Source organism: Lagenorhynchus albirostris, chromosome 21 (assembly GCF_949774975.1).
Source record: "Lagenorhynchus albirostris chromosome 21, mLagAlb1.1, whole genome shotgun sequence".
NCBI lineage: Eukaryota > Metazoa > Chordata > Mammalia > Artiodactyla > Delphinidae > Lagenorhynchus > Lagenorhynchus albirostris.
In genome coordinates this window covers 5988378-6005002 of record NC_083115.1, presented here as the reverse complement: position 1 = coordinate 6005002, position 16625 = coordinate 5988378, and the positions used below count along the sequence as shown (strand labels likewise).

The following is a 16625-nucleotide window of genomic DNA, read 5'->3' as shown; positions in this document are numbered from 1 at the left end:
ATATATTGGGCTATATAAAATGTATTTTTTTAATGTGCCTATTAGAAAACTTTAAATTACATATGTGTCTTACACTGGGCAGTACTGGGCTAAAGGATGACCAGAGGAAAATAACCGTACATTTGAATCCTGCCATGTTCTTTGCAGTTTTCTTTTATATCTCTTAACGGTTCCTCCCGAGAATCATCTGAGATAAAAGGCATGTCTCCCGCCCCAGCAGCTTCTCCTGCTGATCCGCTAGCAAAGGACCCCGGGAAGAGGACCTCGGGCATAGGCCATGTTTTCTGCGTCCCTTCGGTTTCGCGGGGGCGGCAGAGACGACGGACGCAGAAGGCCCGCCCCTCGTTTTTCCCCCCGGCCCGGGAACGACGCCAACAGCGACTCCGCACCCAGGAGCCCCGCCGGGCTTCCTCGGAGACCTTCCCAAGATGGCGCCGCCGAGGGGCCGGGGCCGGGGCCGCCAGCCGCACGGCCCCCGTCCCGCCCCGTGCTGACGATTGGCTGAGACGACTCGGTGGTGAGCGGTGATTGGGCACAAGAAGACGTGAGCTGGGCGGGACCGGAAGGGGTCTCAGCCTGGGGAGCGGGGGTCGGGCTGGACGTTAGGCCCTGGGGGATGTGGAGAGCTGGCGGCATGTCCGCAGAGCTGGGGGTCGGCTTCGCCCTGAGGGCGGTGAACGAGCGCGTGCAGCAGGCGGTGACGCGGCGGCCGCGGGTGAGGAAGGGGACCGCGCGGTGACGGTGGGCGGCCGCTTTGAGGCGGGGTGGGGGGGAAACACCTGCGTGTGAATGGGTCGTCACAGTGACGCAGAGGGGTCTCCCGGAGGGGCGGGACCTGCTCGCCGCCTTGGCATTGGCGCGGGTTGCAGAGCCCCCAAAAGGCTAGCGAAGGGGTTCCTCAGCTTACGTCAGGTTTTCTGGAGGTTGGCTTGGTCGGAGCAGAAGGTGTCGGTATCCCGGGAAAATGACCAGTCTCCAGGCAGCGCGATCATTCTCCATCCCGCTTCGTGTTAGGGGTCAGCAGCCTTGGCGGATGGGAGAGGGGCCAGGCCTGTGCCCAGAGGCCGCAGGAGAAGACGACCACTACCAGAGCAGCCAAAGGAGGCCAGGTCTGCCGGAGATCACGTGTGTGGCAGCGTCTCAGCTAGTAGATGCTCAGTAAATGTCAGTCCCCCCACCCCCCTCGCTGGCGCAGGACAGGGTGGATTGGCCCGACTTGGGAGGGAGGCACCAGAGCTGCACTTGCGCGTTTGGGGCAGGAGGAAATTGACCTCCAATCCGAAGCAGTTTACGGGGAGATTTTTTTTTTTTCCTTATATATATTTCCTCTCCTGTTGGAAGTTCACTAAACCAAAGGTCAGTATCTTCCCCCCTCAGTGCAAGTTTAAGCTGAATCGTGTGGAGTAAGACAGGCTTGAATAGAGAGGTCAAAGTTTTCTCTGATCAAGCATTCATGGTGTTAGAGCTGAGAATGCTGGCCTGGAGACAGAAGACCTGTATTAGTGTAGCCTTTACTTTGCTGTTACTTAGACGTTACCTTGAACAAGTCACTTAACTGCTCAGGCTGTCAGTTTCCTCATATGTACAGGCAATGGAAAGCTCTAAGCTCCCTTCCAGCATTAATTTTTTTGTGATTCTCCAAGAAAAAGCTAGAGATTCCCCTAATAAATAATCACGCTAGGGGGTGCTCCCAGTATAACTCTCAGGCAGATGGGCTGCCTATTCCACTTTTTTCTCTAGAAACTGTTGATTCATCCGCACAGTCCTAGGAGTTATGACATGGTCTCAAAAGGTTGGCAGTGCAGCCCTCAGAAGGAAGGGAAAACTCTTTGCCAATCATTGTAACTTTTCAGGCCCTTTGAGAACTCTGTGATTCTGTAAAAATTCCAGAGGGTGATGGGGTACATGAAAACTGAGCCATATGTGGATAGGTGAATCTTTTCCCTGTGTGGATTTGGTTATAGCAGAGTCCAGGGAAGCCGCTCTTTAGGTAATGGCCATGACAGGGGGGTCAGCTAGGTCTAATCCTGAGTCCAGAGCCTTCTGTGTCCTTGGCTCAGTTCTGCCGCTGGTTCTTGATTAGATGGTACAATAAGTTACAGAGTTGCCCTAAGCAGGCTGCTTTTGAGAGTGCCTGTGGGCAATACTGATAATTACACCAGGACCCAGATGAGTTTCCAAGACTGTTGACCTCGGGGTTTCAGAAGCCAGAAGTGGCCTCCCTTCTAGTCAGAGAGCAATGCCTTCTCTTGACAAAGTGATTCTTAAACCTCCAACCTTGGCATGCAAGAGACTCATCCGGAGAGCTTGATTTAAAGGAGATTCGCAGACTCCAGACTGAGATTCAGATCCAGTGGGTCTGGAGCAGGACCCAGGTGATGCTGATACTGTCGGTCAAAGACCAGGCTCTACAGAAATCCTGCTCTTACTTACCTGCCCAGCTCTCCTGAGAGAGAAAGGTCTTCTGCTAGATGTTAAGGTAGCTAGCGTATTAGAGTTAGATGCCACGCATACAAAAGATGTTTGATCAACATCATTTGACACTGATCTCCCTGCAGTATTGGAAAAATGGATCTTCCAGAATGCCAAGTTAAAGATCTCTGCCAGTCTCTTCTACAGGATGTCCTACAGGGCTTATTGGGATAATATTTCCAACCTTTGATTCATCTGGGTCTTTTCCTCTTGGCAGGAACTCCCAGCCATCCAGCCCCGGCTAGTAGCGGTCAGCAAAACCAAACCTGCAGACATGGTGATCGAGGCCTACAGTCACGGGCAGCGCACTTTCGGGGAGAACTATGTAAGAACCCTTTTCCACACTGCCCTCGGAAGAGTCACGTATGCCAGGCTTCTGACTTGCTCTGTTTTTACCCTCTAGGTTCAGGAACTGCTTGAAAAAGCATCAAATCCTAAAGTAAGTGGAATCTGAATTCTTTAGTTTGTATCTCAGTCTTGGCTGTTTAGTTGAAAATTAGACTCACGTCGGTGGTTGAGTTTTAGAGCTGGAGGTCGGGCTGGCGGTAGAAATGTCTGCGTTCACCTTGAGCCCTAAACATTTCTCATCTAGATTTGCTTTCTTTCTTAAGATCATAGTTTTTTCCTTTGTGGCTTTTTGAAAATGGTGATTTTTAGGAGCTTGCTGTAATCTTGGATCCTTTTGAGATTTGAAAGCTTGAATCAGTTCATTCTTAATGGGCAATATCTGAAAGAAGGAGAGAGTGGATGGGAACAAGGAAGAGAAATAGAACAGAAGCCTTCAGGTTTTCTCTAAGTATCCTTAGGAGCCTGACGGAAGATGACAGTAGTGGTTTATTGCATAGAGGGGAAAGGTCAGAAGGCAGCGTGCAAGGTATGTGGGCGGGCAAGGCCTCCGCACAGTCTAAGTCAAACACGGTCACCTCTTTCTCTTCAGATTCTGTCTTCGTGTCCTGAGATCAAATGGCACTTCATTGGCCATCTACAGAAACAAAATGTCAACAAGTTGATCGGTAAGATAAAACTCTAAATATGAAGACACAATTTTTTCATCATTGTATCACTTACAGTACCTTCTGTGGAAGAGAGAAGATTTTAGAGTATTCCTGATTCACCATTTGTGCTTTGGAGTTTCTTTGGGGAAAGAAATCTTAGTTCTTTTTTCAATTTTGTTTTTTCAATTGAAGTATAGCTGATTTACAATGTTGTGCCCATCTCTGCTGTGCAGCAAGGTGACTCAGTTATACACATATATGCATTCTCTTTTTATATTCTTTTCCATTATGGTTTATTACAGGATGTTGAATATAGTTCCCTGTGCTGTACAGTAGGACCTTGTTGCTTATCCATTCTATATATAATAGTTTGCATCTACTAACCCCAAACTCCCAGTCTGTCCCTTTCCCTCCCCCGCCCCCCTTGGCAACCACAAGTCTGTTCTCTGTGTCCGTGAATCTGTTTCTGTTTTATAGATAGGTTCATTTGTGCCATATTTTAGATTCCACACATAAGTGATATCATCTGGTATTTGTCTTTCTGACTTACTTCACTCAGTATAATCATCTCTAGTTGCATCTGTGTTGCTGCAGATGGCATTAGGAAATCTTCGTTCTTAATATAAGGGAAAACGTGTAAGAAAAGAATGAACTCACAATTGACTGGGTAATATATACTTGGAAACCTACCCTACCTCACATTAGATATTTTTTGGTGGTCTTTGAAATAAATTATAAGAAATTAAAGCCCATAAAATTTTTCAGCTGGCAAAGGAGACACTTTTGTCCTTTTCCCTTTAAATGAAAGGCTATAGTAAATAAAGTGCAATAATATACAATACTACAAGTAAAGTATATAATAATAAAATACAATATATAGTAACATACAGTAAATAAAGTAAAATTAAGAATTAACTATAGAAAGACTTAACTGTGTGAAAATGACAGGTGGAGATCTTCCTGAATAACTGAATACTTACTTCTCTCAATGTGTCAAAATTAAAGTAACCTGTACTTATTTTTTAAAACAGCCTTATTGAAGTATAATTGACATACAATAAATTGCACATATTTAATTTGATAAGTTTTGACATATGTTTGCACTTATGAAACCATCACAAGAATCATGGTCTTAAACATATTCAGAATGGCCATCATCAAAAATTATACAAATAATAAATGCTGGAGAGGGTGTGGAGAAAAGGGAACCCTCCTACACTGTTGATGGGAATGTAAATTGATATAGCTACTACGGAGAACAGGATGGAGGTTCCTTAAACTAAAAATAGAACTGACATATGATCCAGCAATCCCACTCCTGCACATATATCCAGAAAAGATGAAAACTCTAATTCGAAAAGATACAAGCACCCCAGTATTCATAGCAGCACTGTTTACAATAGCCAGAACATGGAAGCATCCTGAGTGTCCATCAACAGATGAATGGATAAAGAAGATGTGGTACATATACACAATGGAATATTACTCAGCCATAAAAATGAATGAAATTCTGCCATTTGCAGCAGCATAGATGGACCTAGAGATTATCATACTAAGTGAAGTAAGGCTGAGAAAGACAAATATATGCTATCACTTATATGTGGAATCTAAAAAAAAAGGACAAAATGAACTTATTTACAAAACAGCATCAGACTCACAGGAAACAAACTTATGGTTACCAAAAGGGAAAGGGGTGGGGGGAGGGATAAATCAGGAGTGTGGGATTAACAGATACACACCACTATGTATAAAATAGATAAACAACAAGGTCCTACTGCGTAGCACAGGGAACTATATTCAGTATCTTGTAATAACTTTTATGGGAAAAAAATCAGAATATATGTAGCTGAATCACTTTGTTCTATACCTGAAACTAACACAATATTGTAAATCAACTATACTTCAATTTAAAAAAAAGAATGCAAATAAGGTGATTAGCATATTACCTGGAGGATTTCAGTGTTTAATAAACGTAAGCTGCTGATGTTGCTTCTGTCTTGTTTTTTATCTGAGGCAAGACTAAATGCATCTTTGGGAAAGAAGTTGGTTTTGATGACAGCTAAGTATCTCCCTTAGCTGTCAGTGGTCATTCTAATGTCCTTGTTGAATAAGAGCATCCCCATCCCAGGAAGTTTAAAGACATGGAGATATCAGGCCCAGGGAGCACTTTAGCTTTCACTGTTTAACCTTTCCTTATTGTCATCTTGGCCTGTTTCTCTCAGTTTGAACTGAGATTTAATCAGATCAAGCCTGCCATTCAGAATCTCTACAATTATCAGCTTCTTTTTTTTTTCACTGTTTATTGTTTTTTTTAATTTTTATTTTTTTTATTGAAGTATAGTTTATTTTCTTTTTTTTAATATTTATTTATTTTTGGCTGCGTCAGGTCTTAGTTGCAGTGTGTGGGCTTCTCTCTAGTTGTGGCATGCAGGCTCTCTAGTTGTGGCACGTGGGCTCTGTAGTTGTGACGTGCAGGCTCCAGAGCACGTGGGCTCTGTAGTTGCAGCACACGAGCTCTCTGGTTGTGGCGCATGGGCTCAATAGTTGCGGCGTGTGGGCTTAGTTGCCCCACGGCATGTGGTATCTTAGTTCCCTAACCAGGGATCGAACTCACGTCGCCTGCATTGGAAGGTGGATTCTTAACCACTGGACCATGAGGGAAGTCCCTAAGTATAGTTGATTTTCAATGTTGTGTTAGTTTCAGATGTAAAGCAAAGTGATTAAGATAGATAGATAGGTTCTTTTTCAGATTCTTTTCCCATATAGGTTTTTGCAAAATGTTGAGTATAGTTCCCTGTGCTATACAGTAGGTCCTTGTTGGTTATCTGTTTTATATATAGTAGTGTGTATATGTTACTCCCAAACTCCTAATTTATAAACTATTAGTGTGCCGCCTGATTGTAGCACGTCATCACCTCCCTTTCCTTATTCGTGTTTTCTGATTAGACAGCAATGGGCTGACATTCGAACTTAACATCTAGTAAACTGTCGCGTAAGTCTTAGCAGAACTGAGACTTAACTGTCCTTTTCCTGGGAAATTATTTTCCTGTCTACCAAGAAAAGCTTTGTGGTGTGTTGCTTGCTGCGGTCAGGTGAGTGAAGAATGACCTGGCCTCTTTCTCGTTACAGCTGTCCCCAATCTCTTCATGCTGGAAACAGTGGATTCTGTGAAGCTGGCAGACAAAGTGAACAGTGCGTGGCAGAAAAAAGGTTCTCCCGAAAGGTTAAAGGTTATGGTCCAGATTAACACCAGCGGAGAGGAGAGTAAGTGACCAGACCAGGACTGCAGACTTTTCTCCCCTTAGGATGGTTGTACCTCAGGAAGAATGGCAGGCCTAAGCATCTGATACCTAAGGTTACAGAAAGAAGTCACAGGCCTTTAAGGAAACTGTTGTATGTAGGGTCTCGGCACAGTGACATCCAAACCTGTCCACGTGTAATTCTTTAATACATCATGGTTTGTTATTTCCTAATTTTTGAGGAGGTGGGCAAGGGGAATCGAGAAGGGCATTGTGACTTTGATCCTGAAAATTCTCAGAGGTCACCATCCCTCCTGAAAGAGATTGCAGTTTTACATGTATAATACTTCTCAGGACCTAACAAAACTATTTAATGTTACATTAGGAGAAAATCGAAGAAATATCACTGTGAGTACCAATCAGTGAATATGTTTATGGGGCTTGGGTTAACAATGTAAAATAGTAAACAGAACCTGGGCTCTGAAATCAGACAGACCTGGAGTCTGAGCTCCACCACTTGCAGCGTTGTAACCTTGAGTAACGTACCTAACCTCTCCTCACTTCACTGCCTTATCTGGCAGTGCAAGCAGGGCAGTACTCCCAAGGGTGTTGTGAGGCTTGAACGTGGAAATGGAGGTAAAGCTGTTGCTATAGAGCCCTGAGCGTCTTACCTGTTAGCTCTTTGTTAAGAATAAGTGTTTACAGACCAGTCATTTGCCTACAAAGCTTAGGCTGAAGGAACAAGCATGCGGCTACCTGGAGTCAGGCTACCTGGATCCACATCCCAGTTCCACATTTCCTGGTTGTGTGACCTTGGGAAAGGTACTTGGTTTCCCGGTGCCTCAGTCTCCCCCTCTTTAGAATGGAGAAAGTAAGAGTACTTACTTCATCCAGTTACTGCATTTAATGAAAAGCTCTAAGGACTTGGCACATGTGCCCGGCACAGAAGTGTTCAGTAAATTTTAACAATTATCGTTATATGTACATGTACCTGGATTCTACAATACATTATCAATATAGGTAAATCTGAAACTGACTCCAGATCAAGTCTGTTACATCATTTCCTGATCAGTGGCTGTCATTTGCCCCAGTTAAAGATTGGTGGATGTTAGCATCTCCACTTGTTAAATTAGAGAAGGACAGTGTCCATCCTCATAACTGTGTAACAATAATCATTTGCTGCAGACTCCTCCTCTGCTTGTTAATTAGCGAGTTCAGTTAAATTTTGCAAGTTATAGTCAAAACTATGTAATATATACTTCATTTTTTATTTTTTTACAATTCTAATAAATTAATAAAACGGTAGAAATACCAGATTTGGAAAAATAATTCTTGGGTTAATCTGGCATTTTGGCGATGTGAATCTTCTTGGTGTCTCAAGAAAAGCAGTGTTCTTTCTTTTCCTTCTACTCTAGCTGTTCTCAGATGCTGAGATAGAATAAAGAGAATCCAGTTTAGAGCTCTTCCCTTGAGAAACTCAGAACCAGGTCAGAAGGGGAGTAACACACACGGAGACCTCAATGTAAAGTCACTCTTTTGGTCTTGAGGACAAGTTCTTCCAAGAAGTCCTCTTGTCTGAGAGCCACCTCCTCCGTCATAAGGAAGGGGTGAGAAGGGAGCTCTCCTCTGGCTTCCTGGAACATCTTGGTATGTTCTATGTGTCTTCTGTTTCTTTTTGTGAAGGCAAACACGGCCTGCCCCCTGCAGAGATGGTGGCCGTGGTGGAACACATAAGCGCCAAGTGCCCCAGCCTGGAGTTCGTGGGGCTGATGACCATCGGGAGCTTAGGGCATGATCTTAGTCGAGGACCGAACCCAGACTTCCAGGTACTCGGGGCCCGGGGTGGGGCGCTGCTCACGTGCCAAGCAAGCATCCGGTGAGGTGCTGGAGCAGGGCTGGCCGCTGCCGTCAACTCCACAGACATCCCGGGCGTTGCCTGTCATGTCATATGATTACCCTCTTCTGGAACTCTCCTCATACGGGACACAGAACAGGTCCCCAAACCTCCAAAGACCCTTCTCGGCTCAGTGTGAACCTGCCTGACACGGTCTTTAGAGAAGATGAGCTCTGACTTCCTCCCCAACGACTGACAGCTTTCTTGAAAAGGAGGAGAATTTGCTAAAAAAAAAAAAAAAACCTTTCAGTAATTTCTGGCAATTTTTTTAAAACATTTTTTTCTATCTTTTTAAAAAATTTTATTTATTTAGTTTTGGCTGCATGGGGCCTTCATTGCTATGTGCGGGCTTTCCCTAGTTGTGGCGAGCGGGGGCTACTCTTCGTTGCGGTGCGCGGGCTTCTCATTGCCGTGGCTTCTCTTGTTGCGGAGCACGGGCTCTAGGCGCACAGGCTTCAGTAGTTGTGGTGCGCGGGCTTAGTTGCTCCGCAGCACATGGGATCCTCCCAGACCAGGGATCGAACCCGTGTCCCCTGCATTGGCAGGCGGTTGCTTAACCTCTGCGCCACCAGGGAAGTCCACTTCCAGCAATTTTAACAGGCCTTGAAACCATGAGGAATAAAGAATCTCTGTCAGAGATGTTGAGATTCAGCCGCTTTCAGGCATCCTCGGAGAAGGCAGGGATAAATGGATGTCACGCTCGTCTCTCTGTCAGGTGTTACTGTCCCTCCGGGAGGAGCTGTGCAGGAAGCTGAGCATTCCTGCCGACCAGGTGGAGCTGAGCATGGGCATGTCCATGGACTTCCAGCATGCGGTGAGTGTCCTCCCCGGCGCCCTCAGTGCCTCAAGTTCGGGTCCAAAGGCCCCCAGCAAGAATGTGTTTTTGCTACAGAAAAACCTCGTTGTAGCGTTAGGTGCCCAGGAGTGCTGGCTCTCACCTATACTAGCATCCCCAGCCGCTTCTTTTTTGAAATGAAGTGTATAGGAATTATAGCCCCACACATAATTTTTTAAATTAATTCCCTAAGTGGAATCTAAAGGAAAATAAGAAGAAATTAAACTACAGCTTCTTAAAAAGGCATTTCACTGTGTTCATGCTCGGGCGTGGCTACATGACAGTAAGTCATGACGAAGTAGTCTGATGCCTCGTCGTACGTGTAGATTCACCACGACGGCAGCAGCTCTAAGTACGTTCTGACAGGTGTGCTATATAACAGCTCACATACGTGATCTTCTGGGGCAGTGAATAACTTGATAAGTGTTCCAAAAATCACACGATAAACTTTCCTCCAGGCATACAGTAGGAGCTCGTGTAGAAAATAGAATATACTAAAGCAATGCAAAAATACTTTGTGTTTATAAGTAAAATGGAGTTAGATCCTGTGCTCAGGAGGATCTAAGCCGCGCCACGTAGCTTGCAACATCTTAGTCCCCTGAGCAGGGATCGAACCCGGCCCCCTGCAGTGGAAGCACGGAGTCCTAACCGCTGGACCACCAGGGGAGTCCCCTTACTTATTTCTTAAACACCCTCTCCTGGTGAACCGCTGCCCCATAGTCCTCTGCAGCTGCGTCATCGTCGTCCTTCCGAGAAGCCCCTCAGATGAGGCGCAGCTTCAGCGTCTGCTGCGTTTCATCACGTTAAACTCAGCCCTCGGTACTCCTTTCCGACAGATTGAAGTGGGATCTACGAATGTTCGAATAGGAAGCACCATTTTTGGAGAGCGAGATTACTCCAAGAAAGCTGCCCCCGACAAGGCTGCAGCAGAGCTGAAGGCCCCGGCGGCGGAGGTGGCCCGGGCACACTGAGCAGCGGCCCAGCCCAAGGGCCGGGTCCAGGAAGACTGACTACGCACTACTCTGGGCTTTCGCTTCCACGTGCCCCATGTCACAGCACGACCACACCCTCCTTGGGACCTGGAAAGAGCACGCCGACCATTATGTGCATCGATGGAAACCATCTGACTTAGTGTCTGACGCAGGAAGCTCACTTCAAGCAGTGACTTTGGATTGGATTTGAGGAATCCAGACTTTTCTGCAGAACAGGTACCTGGGCACTAGTCAGGAGTTGAGTTCAGGCTTGAACATTGCCCAGGAGCACCAACCAACCCATGAATGCCTTTCCCAGGTTCAAACTTGCTGACTGTCGATGCCTATAATCACCAAAGTCAGAGGGATTCTCACTTGTCGTCCACTTCAATAGAAAGTTCCCTGTTACCAACTCCGTACAAACCCCACTGAGTAGTCATCTCTGCTGCTCTGGAGCAGTGTGGTTTCTGCCCCCAGTCTCCACCCCAGCCAGTAAACGTTGGTCTCCACTCTGGAATGGCAGTACAGGTAACTTCAGGACCTGCCTTGAGTTAGTCCTCCAGACCCACATTGTGGCTGATGAGAGCTGTGTCCTCAGCCACTGTGCGGTGCTGACCCTGAAAATTACAGGGCAACTAACATAAGCGGTCCTTGGGCCTTTCTAACGTCCTCCTCCAGAGACAGGACTTTGAGCTTTTGCCCTGGGCCCTACGGTGATGACCATCAAATGATACGATTTTTCCGCCACCATAGTCCCCGTTATGATGATTTCTTATCTCATAGCTCCCCAGATATGAAAGATTCCCTCAAAGCCAGTTCAGGCTCACAGTTTCAACAAAGCCTGGTTTTGAGGTTCCTGTTCCTGGGAGCACTTTTTAGGCATATTTATAGCCTCCCCTCCCAACCATGTTTATAAGGCAGAATTTTGCAAGTCCTGACGTTAATGGAGTAGCTAGCTCTTCAAAACACAGAAAGCACAATTCTCGGATAGTCACAACAGACAACTGTAGTCTGGGTCGTTGTTTGTTTTCTAGGTGGGTTTTTCTTACTTATTCAAGCCCCAGTCTCTAATTTTATGAAACAACTTCCATTAAGCTCCAGCCGAAATGAAATTTTGTAAAACTTAAACCATTATGATTCCTGTACTGTTTCAATCAAAGCTATAGTGTGATATTTCAGTCTATTAAATAAAAATGTGAGTTTGAATTATGCCATCTATGCCAATTACAAAGCGATTAAAAGATTTATTTTCTCCATCTGGTGTAGTGAGTGAGTATAACAGGAGGGGGGCCTTGGACCCGATAGGAGGCCACTGTGCCCGTCACTGGCATCATACAGCTTTGGAGAAGGGCTTCCTGTGGGTCACAGATACAGCCAAAGCCAGACTGCGGATGAAAGAGGGATTCTGAACTTCTAAGAGCAAGAAAGTGAAATGTTGGCATTTCAGGAACTGCAAGAATAAAGAGGTTGCCTCTTGCTGTAAGAAAATCTTAAAACTGCCTCTAGGTGGCGACATTGGCTAACCTGAGGGGCGAGCTTTGGCACGCCACTGTCCCCAGACTACTCTAGAAGAGGCTGTCATCCGAAGTCTCACCCCTTATTTTTTTTTTCAGATTTGCCTGGGAGTGGGTACAGGGTAGGGGGCCCGGGAGCCCAAGAGTGCGCCCCGCCCACTGCTCACAGCATCCGCCACCTCCTCCAGGCTGCCCTCCCGGTTCTCCAGTCAGACGCTGCCGCCCGTCACCCCTTCTTTTAAGGCAGAAACAGAAGGCAGGGAGGACACGATTCTCCCAAGTGACATGGCCGACTCTTGCAGAGTCACAAGGTTCTTCCAGATACAGCATTTCTTTTCGAACTCAGCTGAGGGTCCTGAGGGTGACTGTGGGACCTTTGGGTGAGAAACGGGTCTGAGCAAGAGATCCCTCTGGCTTGTGCCTGGAAATCAAGGACAACGAAGCAGGGGAGCCCGGAGGGACGGACTCAAACCCAGATCAGGAAAGGAAACCAAAGTATGTCTGTCCGGTGTGCCCACCACAGGCCGGGACTTTTTGCGGAGAGAAAACAGCAAAGTTGTGACTTTGTCTTTTGTTACACGGGCCGGGCATGAGTACTCACAGATTTGCATCAAAGCCGTGACAGTATCCACAGCAGGTTTCTGGAGTGACAACAGCACGCTGTCCTGGGTCGGACCCACACAGGCGGCCTGTCTCTGTGACGATACTGTCAGCCTCCTGGGCCCCGCTCTGCTTGGTGCCACTCAGAGGCTCCCAGTAACCCATCAAGGCTCTGTCCTCTGGAAGTTCCTCCCAGACTCATTGCACCTCTTAACAAAGCAACCTCTTAATAGTCCAACTGTACTCCTCTCCCCACTTTTTTAATCATTCATGGCACATAAAGCACCATCCCCTACATCCGCTCATTTTGCCCTCACGGCAGCGGGTAGGGTGATTTAGGCTGTTGGGTGGTGTCCCTTCGCAGACGGCTCGGAGGCCCAGAGAAGGTTCAGTGTGCTCCCTGCCTGAGGTCAGAGTGGGTTGGTGGCAGGACAAGAAATAAACTCAAGACCTTTGATTCCTGTTCCAGAGCTTGGTCACCACACCACACCACATTGGTCTCTTCTGTTGGCTCAGGCTTTAATAGTTAGTAAGCGGCATATTCTTAGATTTATAAGCTTCATTTAGTTTAGGGTTCTTTGGGTTTGGGTTTTGGTTTTGGTTTTAGTGTTTTTTTTTTTTTTTTTTTTGCTTTTTTTTTTCGGCAGTGCCACACAGCTTGCGGGATCTTAGTTCCCTCACCAGGGATCGAACCCGGGCCACCACTGGATTGCCAGGGAACTCCCTGTAAGCTTCATTTAAGAGAACCTTCTTAAAAAAAAAAAAAAAAAGAGAGAGAGAACCTTCTTACCATGATAGAAATGTATGTTTTCCAGCCTGCAGTCATTGTTGAGAACTGACACATCTTGATGCAGAACAAACTTTGAAACCACAAGTAGAGGGGATGAGAAGGAAGGAGAGAATTAAACGCAGCCTGAGTGAAATCAGCCTTCCCCTTCTTTTACCCTATTTCCCCCCAAACAGATTCAAACTGTGCCACAGGCTGCAGGGCTCAGGGTGTGCCGGACTGTGTCCTCCTGCCCCCAGAGCTAGATGGGCAGTGAATTCTGTTCCCCAAGGCTGGGCCGGGAGGAAGGAGGTCAAATGGGACATTCTGAAAATCCAAGACATCCTAGTTCTTCAGACAAGAAATGGCCCTGGGCTTCCCACCAAAGCACTGGAGGAGGAAGGCCTCGCCCCCAGTCCCTGGAGGGCTTCTATGAGGATGGATGTGCAGTGGTGCAATTGAACTGATTTGCTCCGGGAACTGCGGCTGTCTTTACCATGAAATCAGTTGAATGCTATTACATCAGACTCGTGACTAAGAGCGAAAGAATCCAGCCGTCCACGAGATGTTTTACTAATCTGCTCCCCCCTCAAGAAGCTTGTTTGAGGTAAAGAGAGGGTCCTTCTTTCCCACCCGCGTTGCTCCCACCACACCCAGCAGCACCCAACTTGCACCCAGTTTGTAGATACTCGGGCTGCGTGTGGCTGAGCAGCTATTCACAAGGTAGAGTTCTCCTAGAAGCACCTCAAGGTCCCAGGGGACCTCAGAACTAACACTCTTTTTTTCTATCAACTGCAGCACAGTGAGCTGACATGGCACGCAGTGGGGACAGAGGTGAGGGGTGTTTTCGGCAACACTCTCGTATTTAAAATGAACACAAGCTCTGGCTCCTGATTTGAGACCACAAAGGAGCAGAAGGCATCCTTGGAGTGCCGACGGCCTTCTCGAAGGTTCTTTCCGTGAGCTGGCTTACTGCGCTCCTGCTGGGGCTCCCCTACCCCTGCACCAGCAGAGGCACGCCGCTCCCCAGCTTCAGAGCTAAGCTTGACCCAGCTGCCAATCTCCAAAATAAAATCAATGTGTGACCTTATTCACCAGCTGTACCGAAGAAACTAACTCAAACTAGGGCCAACTTTGAAGCCAAAAAGGGAAGATGAGAAGTTGGGAGAGAGAGAGAGAAAGAGGAGGGGGGAAGAAAAAACTTGGCTGGACATGAAAGGTGTCTTGTCTGTCTGTTCCCCATTAGGCGCAATTCTCTTGCAATCTGCAGCCTCGACATAATTCTCTTGACCAGAAACTCTCCAGAGAGATAGTGTCAGAAGGAAAAACAAACAGAATAGCATCTCTGACAGCAAAGTCACTTAAAAACCTATTTGGGGGTGGGGATGGGGGAGAGATGTCAGCTCTTAGGAGAGGGCGCTCCTCAGCAGGCCACATGCGGAGGACCACTCACCCTGGGACAGACAGGCATGGGAGGGAGTGCCCAGGAGAGAGCTGGTGGGGAAGCAAAACCCCAAGTCCTCTGCCCTCCCAGCCCCTCTGATGCCACACGACCCCCCTTGCCTGGATTTCTCAACTGTGCACTCAACACAAAACCCCACGGTGCTGGGCTTTGCACAGCCTGCGTTGCATTGAGGGGACTTCAGAGGGATTCCCTTAGGAAAAAGTGGGCCCAATTTGTCCTAACTCCACTTCTCGTTTCTGACTGCCACCAGCAGCCAAAGGCCGAGAACCCTGCTCTCCCTGTAAGCTGGCAGCCAGCTACCCAGGCTGCAAGGCCTGTCCCCCCAACCCCTTTGACCTGCCTTTGAGCAAAGCCTTCAAGTGTTCAAAGCCCCGCCCTTGCCTGCAGGAGCCTGGGGGTTAGGATTCTGGAGTCGGGGGTGCAGAGCGGGAGAGAGCACAGTTCTGCACTCAAGTTTCTGGGGCAGGCATCCTGTTATAGGAGAGGGCTTTTTTTTTTTTTTTTAATAAGGAAGAAAAACTAATAAGAAGAAAAAAATAAGAGCTTTCCCCTGCCTTTCGGACTTGTTTATTGCTGGGATATCTGATTTCAGCCGAGGAAGCCGGCACTGGAGCAAGGTTTTTATTGGCCGCGAGCAAGAGGCATTCAGGCTTTGCCTTTGATTTGGCTTCTCCAGAACTGGAGGCACAGAAGAGCCCTTGCTGCTTTGATGGAGCTGCTCCGTACTTCGGGGTCCCCCGAACTCCCTATTTCTGCAGTAGCAACAAAAATGCCCTTTGGAGGACAAGGGTGGAGTGAGGGGGACCCAGAGTGGAAGGTGGCCTCGTGGACATTTCAGAAGAGAGAGCGAAATAGGGGACAAAGGTTTAAAAAGTTCTGAAATTGGCTCCAGGGCTGTGCTCTCTGCCCCCCTTCCCCCAAGTGGGGACCTGGAGGAGGGAAGGTCTGGTTTGGATGAAAGCTCAGTGTCTCTAGCTGACGGGGCTAGGCAGGCTGCTCGGAGGGCCAGGCCTGATGGTTTCAATGTGTGGGGAAGATACAGCCAGATCTGCAGAGGGGGCCCTGCCAACGGCACTCCTCAGCTGGGCTGGCAGGCTCTGGGGAGGGGCTGGCCAGCTGGGCCACAGGCCCTCGGGGCTGCTGCCGATCCCCCAGGGCTCTCCACAGACACCTTTGTGCCCAGACAGCAGCCGTTTGGTGTCTGGAGCGCCAGCCACATTGATCTACCCTCCGGCGCTGGCTTCCTGCCTCCCGCTGCCTTCCAAAGGGGGCACCTCCTCCCTCGCAGAAAGAGAGGGTGTTCCTCGATTGGAGGGCCTCTGGGTGAGCCCAGCCAGTTCACTCTCTCCCTTTTTTCCTCCCTGCATCCTACGTCTATCTTTCCCTCGGATCTCCCCGCCCACCTTTCCCCCACAAACCACTGGTGATGGGAAGGACCCCGAGACTGAGGACTCTTGAGTGTCTTTGCTTTACTGCTATAGCCATCCATGGGCAGGAGCCTGCTGCTGCGGGGGCCGGGACTTCGGGGCCCGCGCGGATGGTGGAGGGCAGCCCCTCTGGCGGGAAGAGGCTTCTGCCCGGGTACGGCCCGCTTCCCGTTCCAGATCTGCGACCAGAAGGTCCACAGGAGAGCCACGTTCTTCCCCTCCCCGGGCCTCACAGCATCTGTGTGTGCCTGTGTGACGGGTCGAGGGCCTGTCTCCATCACTGAGCACGTGGCCCAGCCGAGGTGGGCGCCGTCCCCGGCGTGCTCCGCTCACCTGTGAGGTCCAGGCCCGCCTTGGCAGCCACTGTGCCGTTTGGCACTCTGAACTGAGGCCCAGAGCCTCCCTCTGGCAGGGCTGGGGAAGCGGGAACAGGGCTCTCACTGTGTC

At 48.1% G+C, this 16625-nt stretch overlaps 1 protein-coding gene across 2 annotated transcripts; it reads left to right on the top strand.

Annotated features, from left to right (window-relative positions):
- Nucleotides 1-555: 555 nt before the first annotated feature.
- Nucleotides 556-11662, top strand: PLPBP (pyridoxal phosphate binding protein). Of its 2 annotated transcripts, XM_060136408.1 has the most exons (9): nucleotides 568-715; nucleotides 1015-1164; nucleotides 2690-2797; nucleotides 2876-2911; nucleotides 3410-3485; nucleotides 6597-6731; nucleotides 8390-8532; nucleotides 9316-9414; nucleotides 10272-11662. In XM_060136408.1, the coding sequence occupies exons 1-9, from the start codon at nucleotides 617-619 to the stop codon at nucleotides 10404-10406; spliced, it is 981 nt and encodes a 326-aa protein (XP_059992391.1). In that variant the 5' UTR covers nucleotides 568-616; the 3' UTR covers nucleotides 10407-11662. The 2 variants fall into 2 exon arrangements, with proteins under 2 accessions (XP_059992393.1, XP_059992391.1); XM_060136410.1 differs by lacking the exon at nucleotides 1015-1164 and having other exon boundaries at nucleotides 556-715.
- Nucleotides 11663-16625: the final 4963 nt, after the last annotated feature.

Excerpts from the sequence above, each read along its gene's own strand:
- PLPBP (XM_060136408.1), top strand. The coding sequence starts at position 617 with ATGTGGAGAGCTGGCGGCATGTCCGCAGAGCTGGGGGTCGGCTTCGCC. Across the intron at positions 716-1,014 it reads CGGTGACGCGGCGGCCGCGG|GGGTCAGCAGCCTTGGCGGA; the intron begins GTGAGGAAGGGG and ends GCTTCGTGTTAG. Across the intron at positions 6,732-8,389 it reads TAACACCAGCGGAGAGGAGA|GCAAACACGGCCTGCCCCCT; the intron begins GTAAGTGACCAG and ends CTTTTTGTGAAG.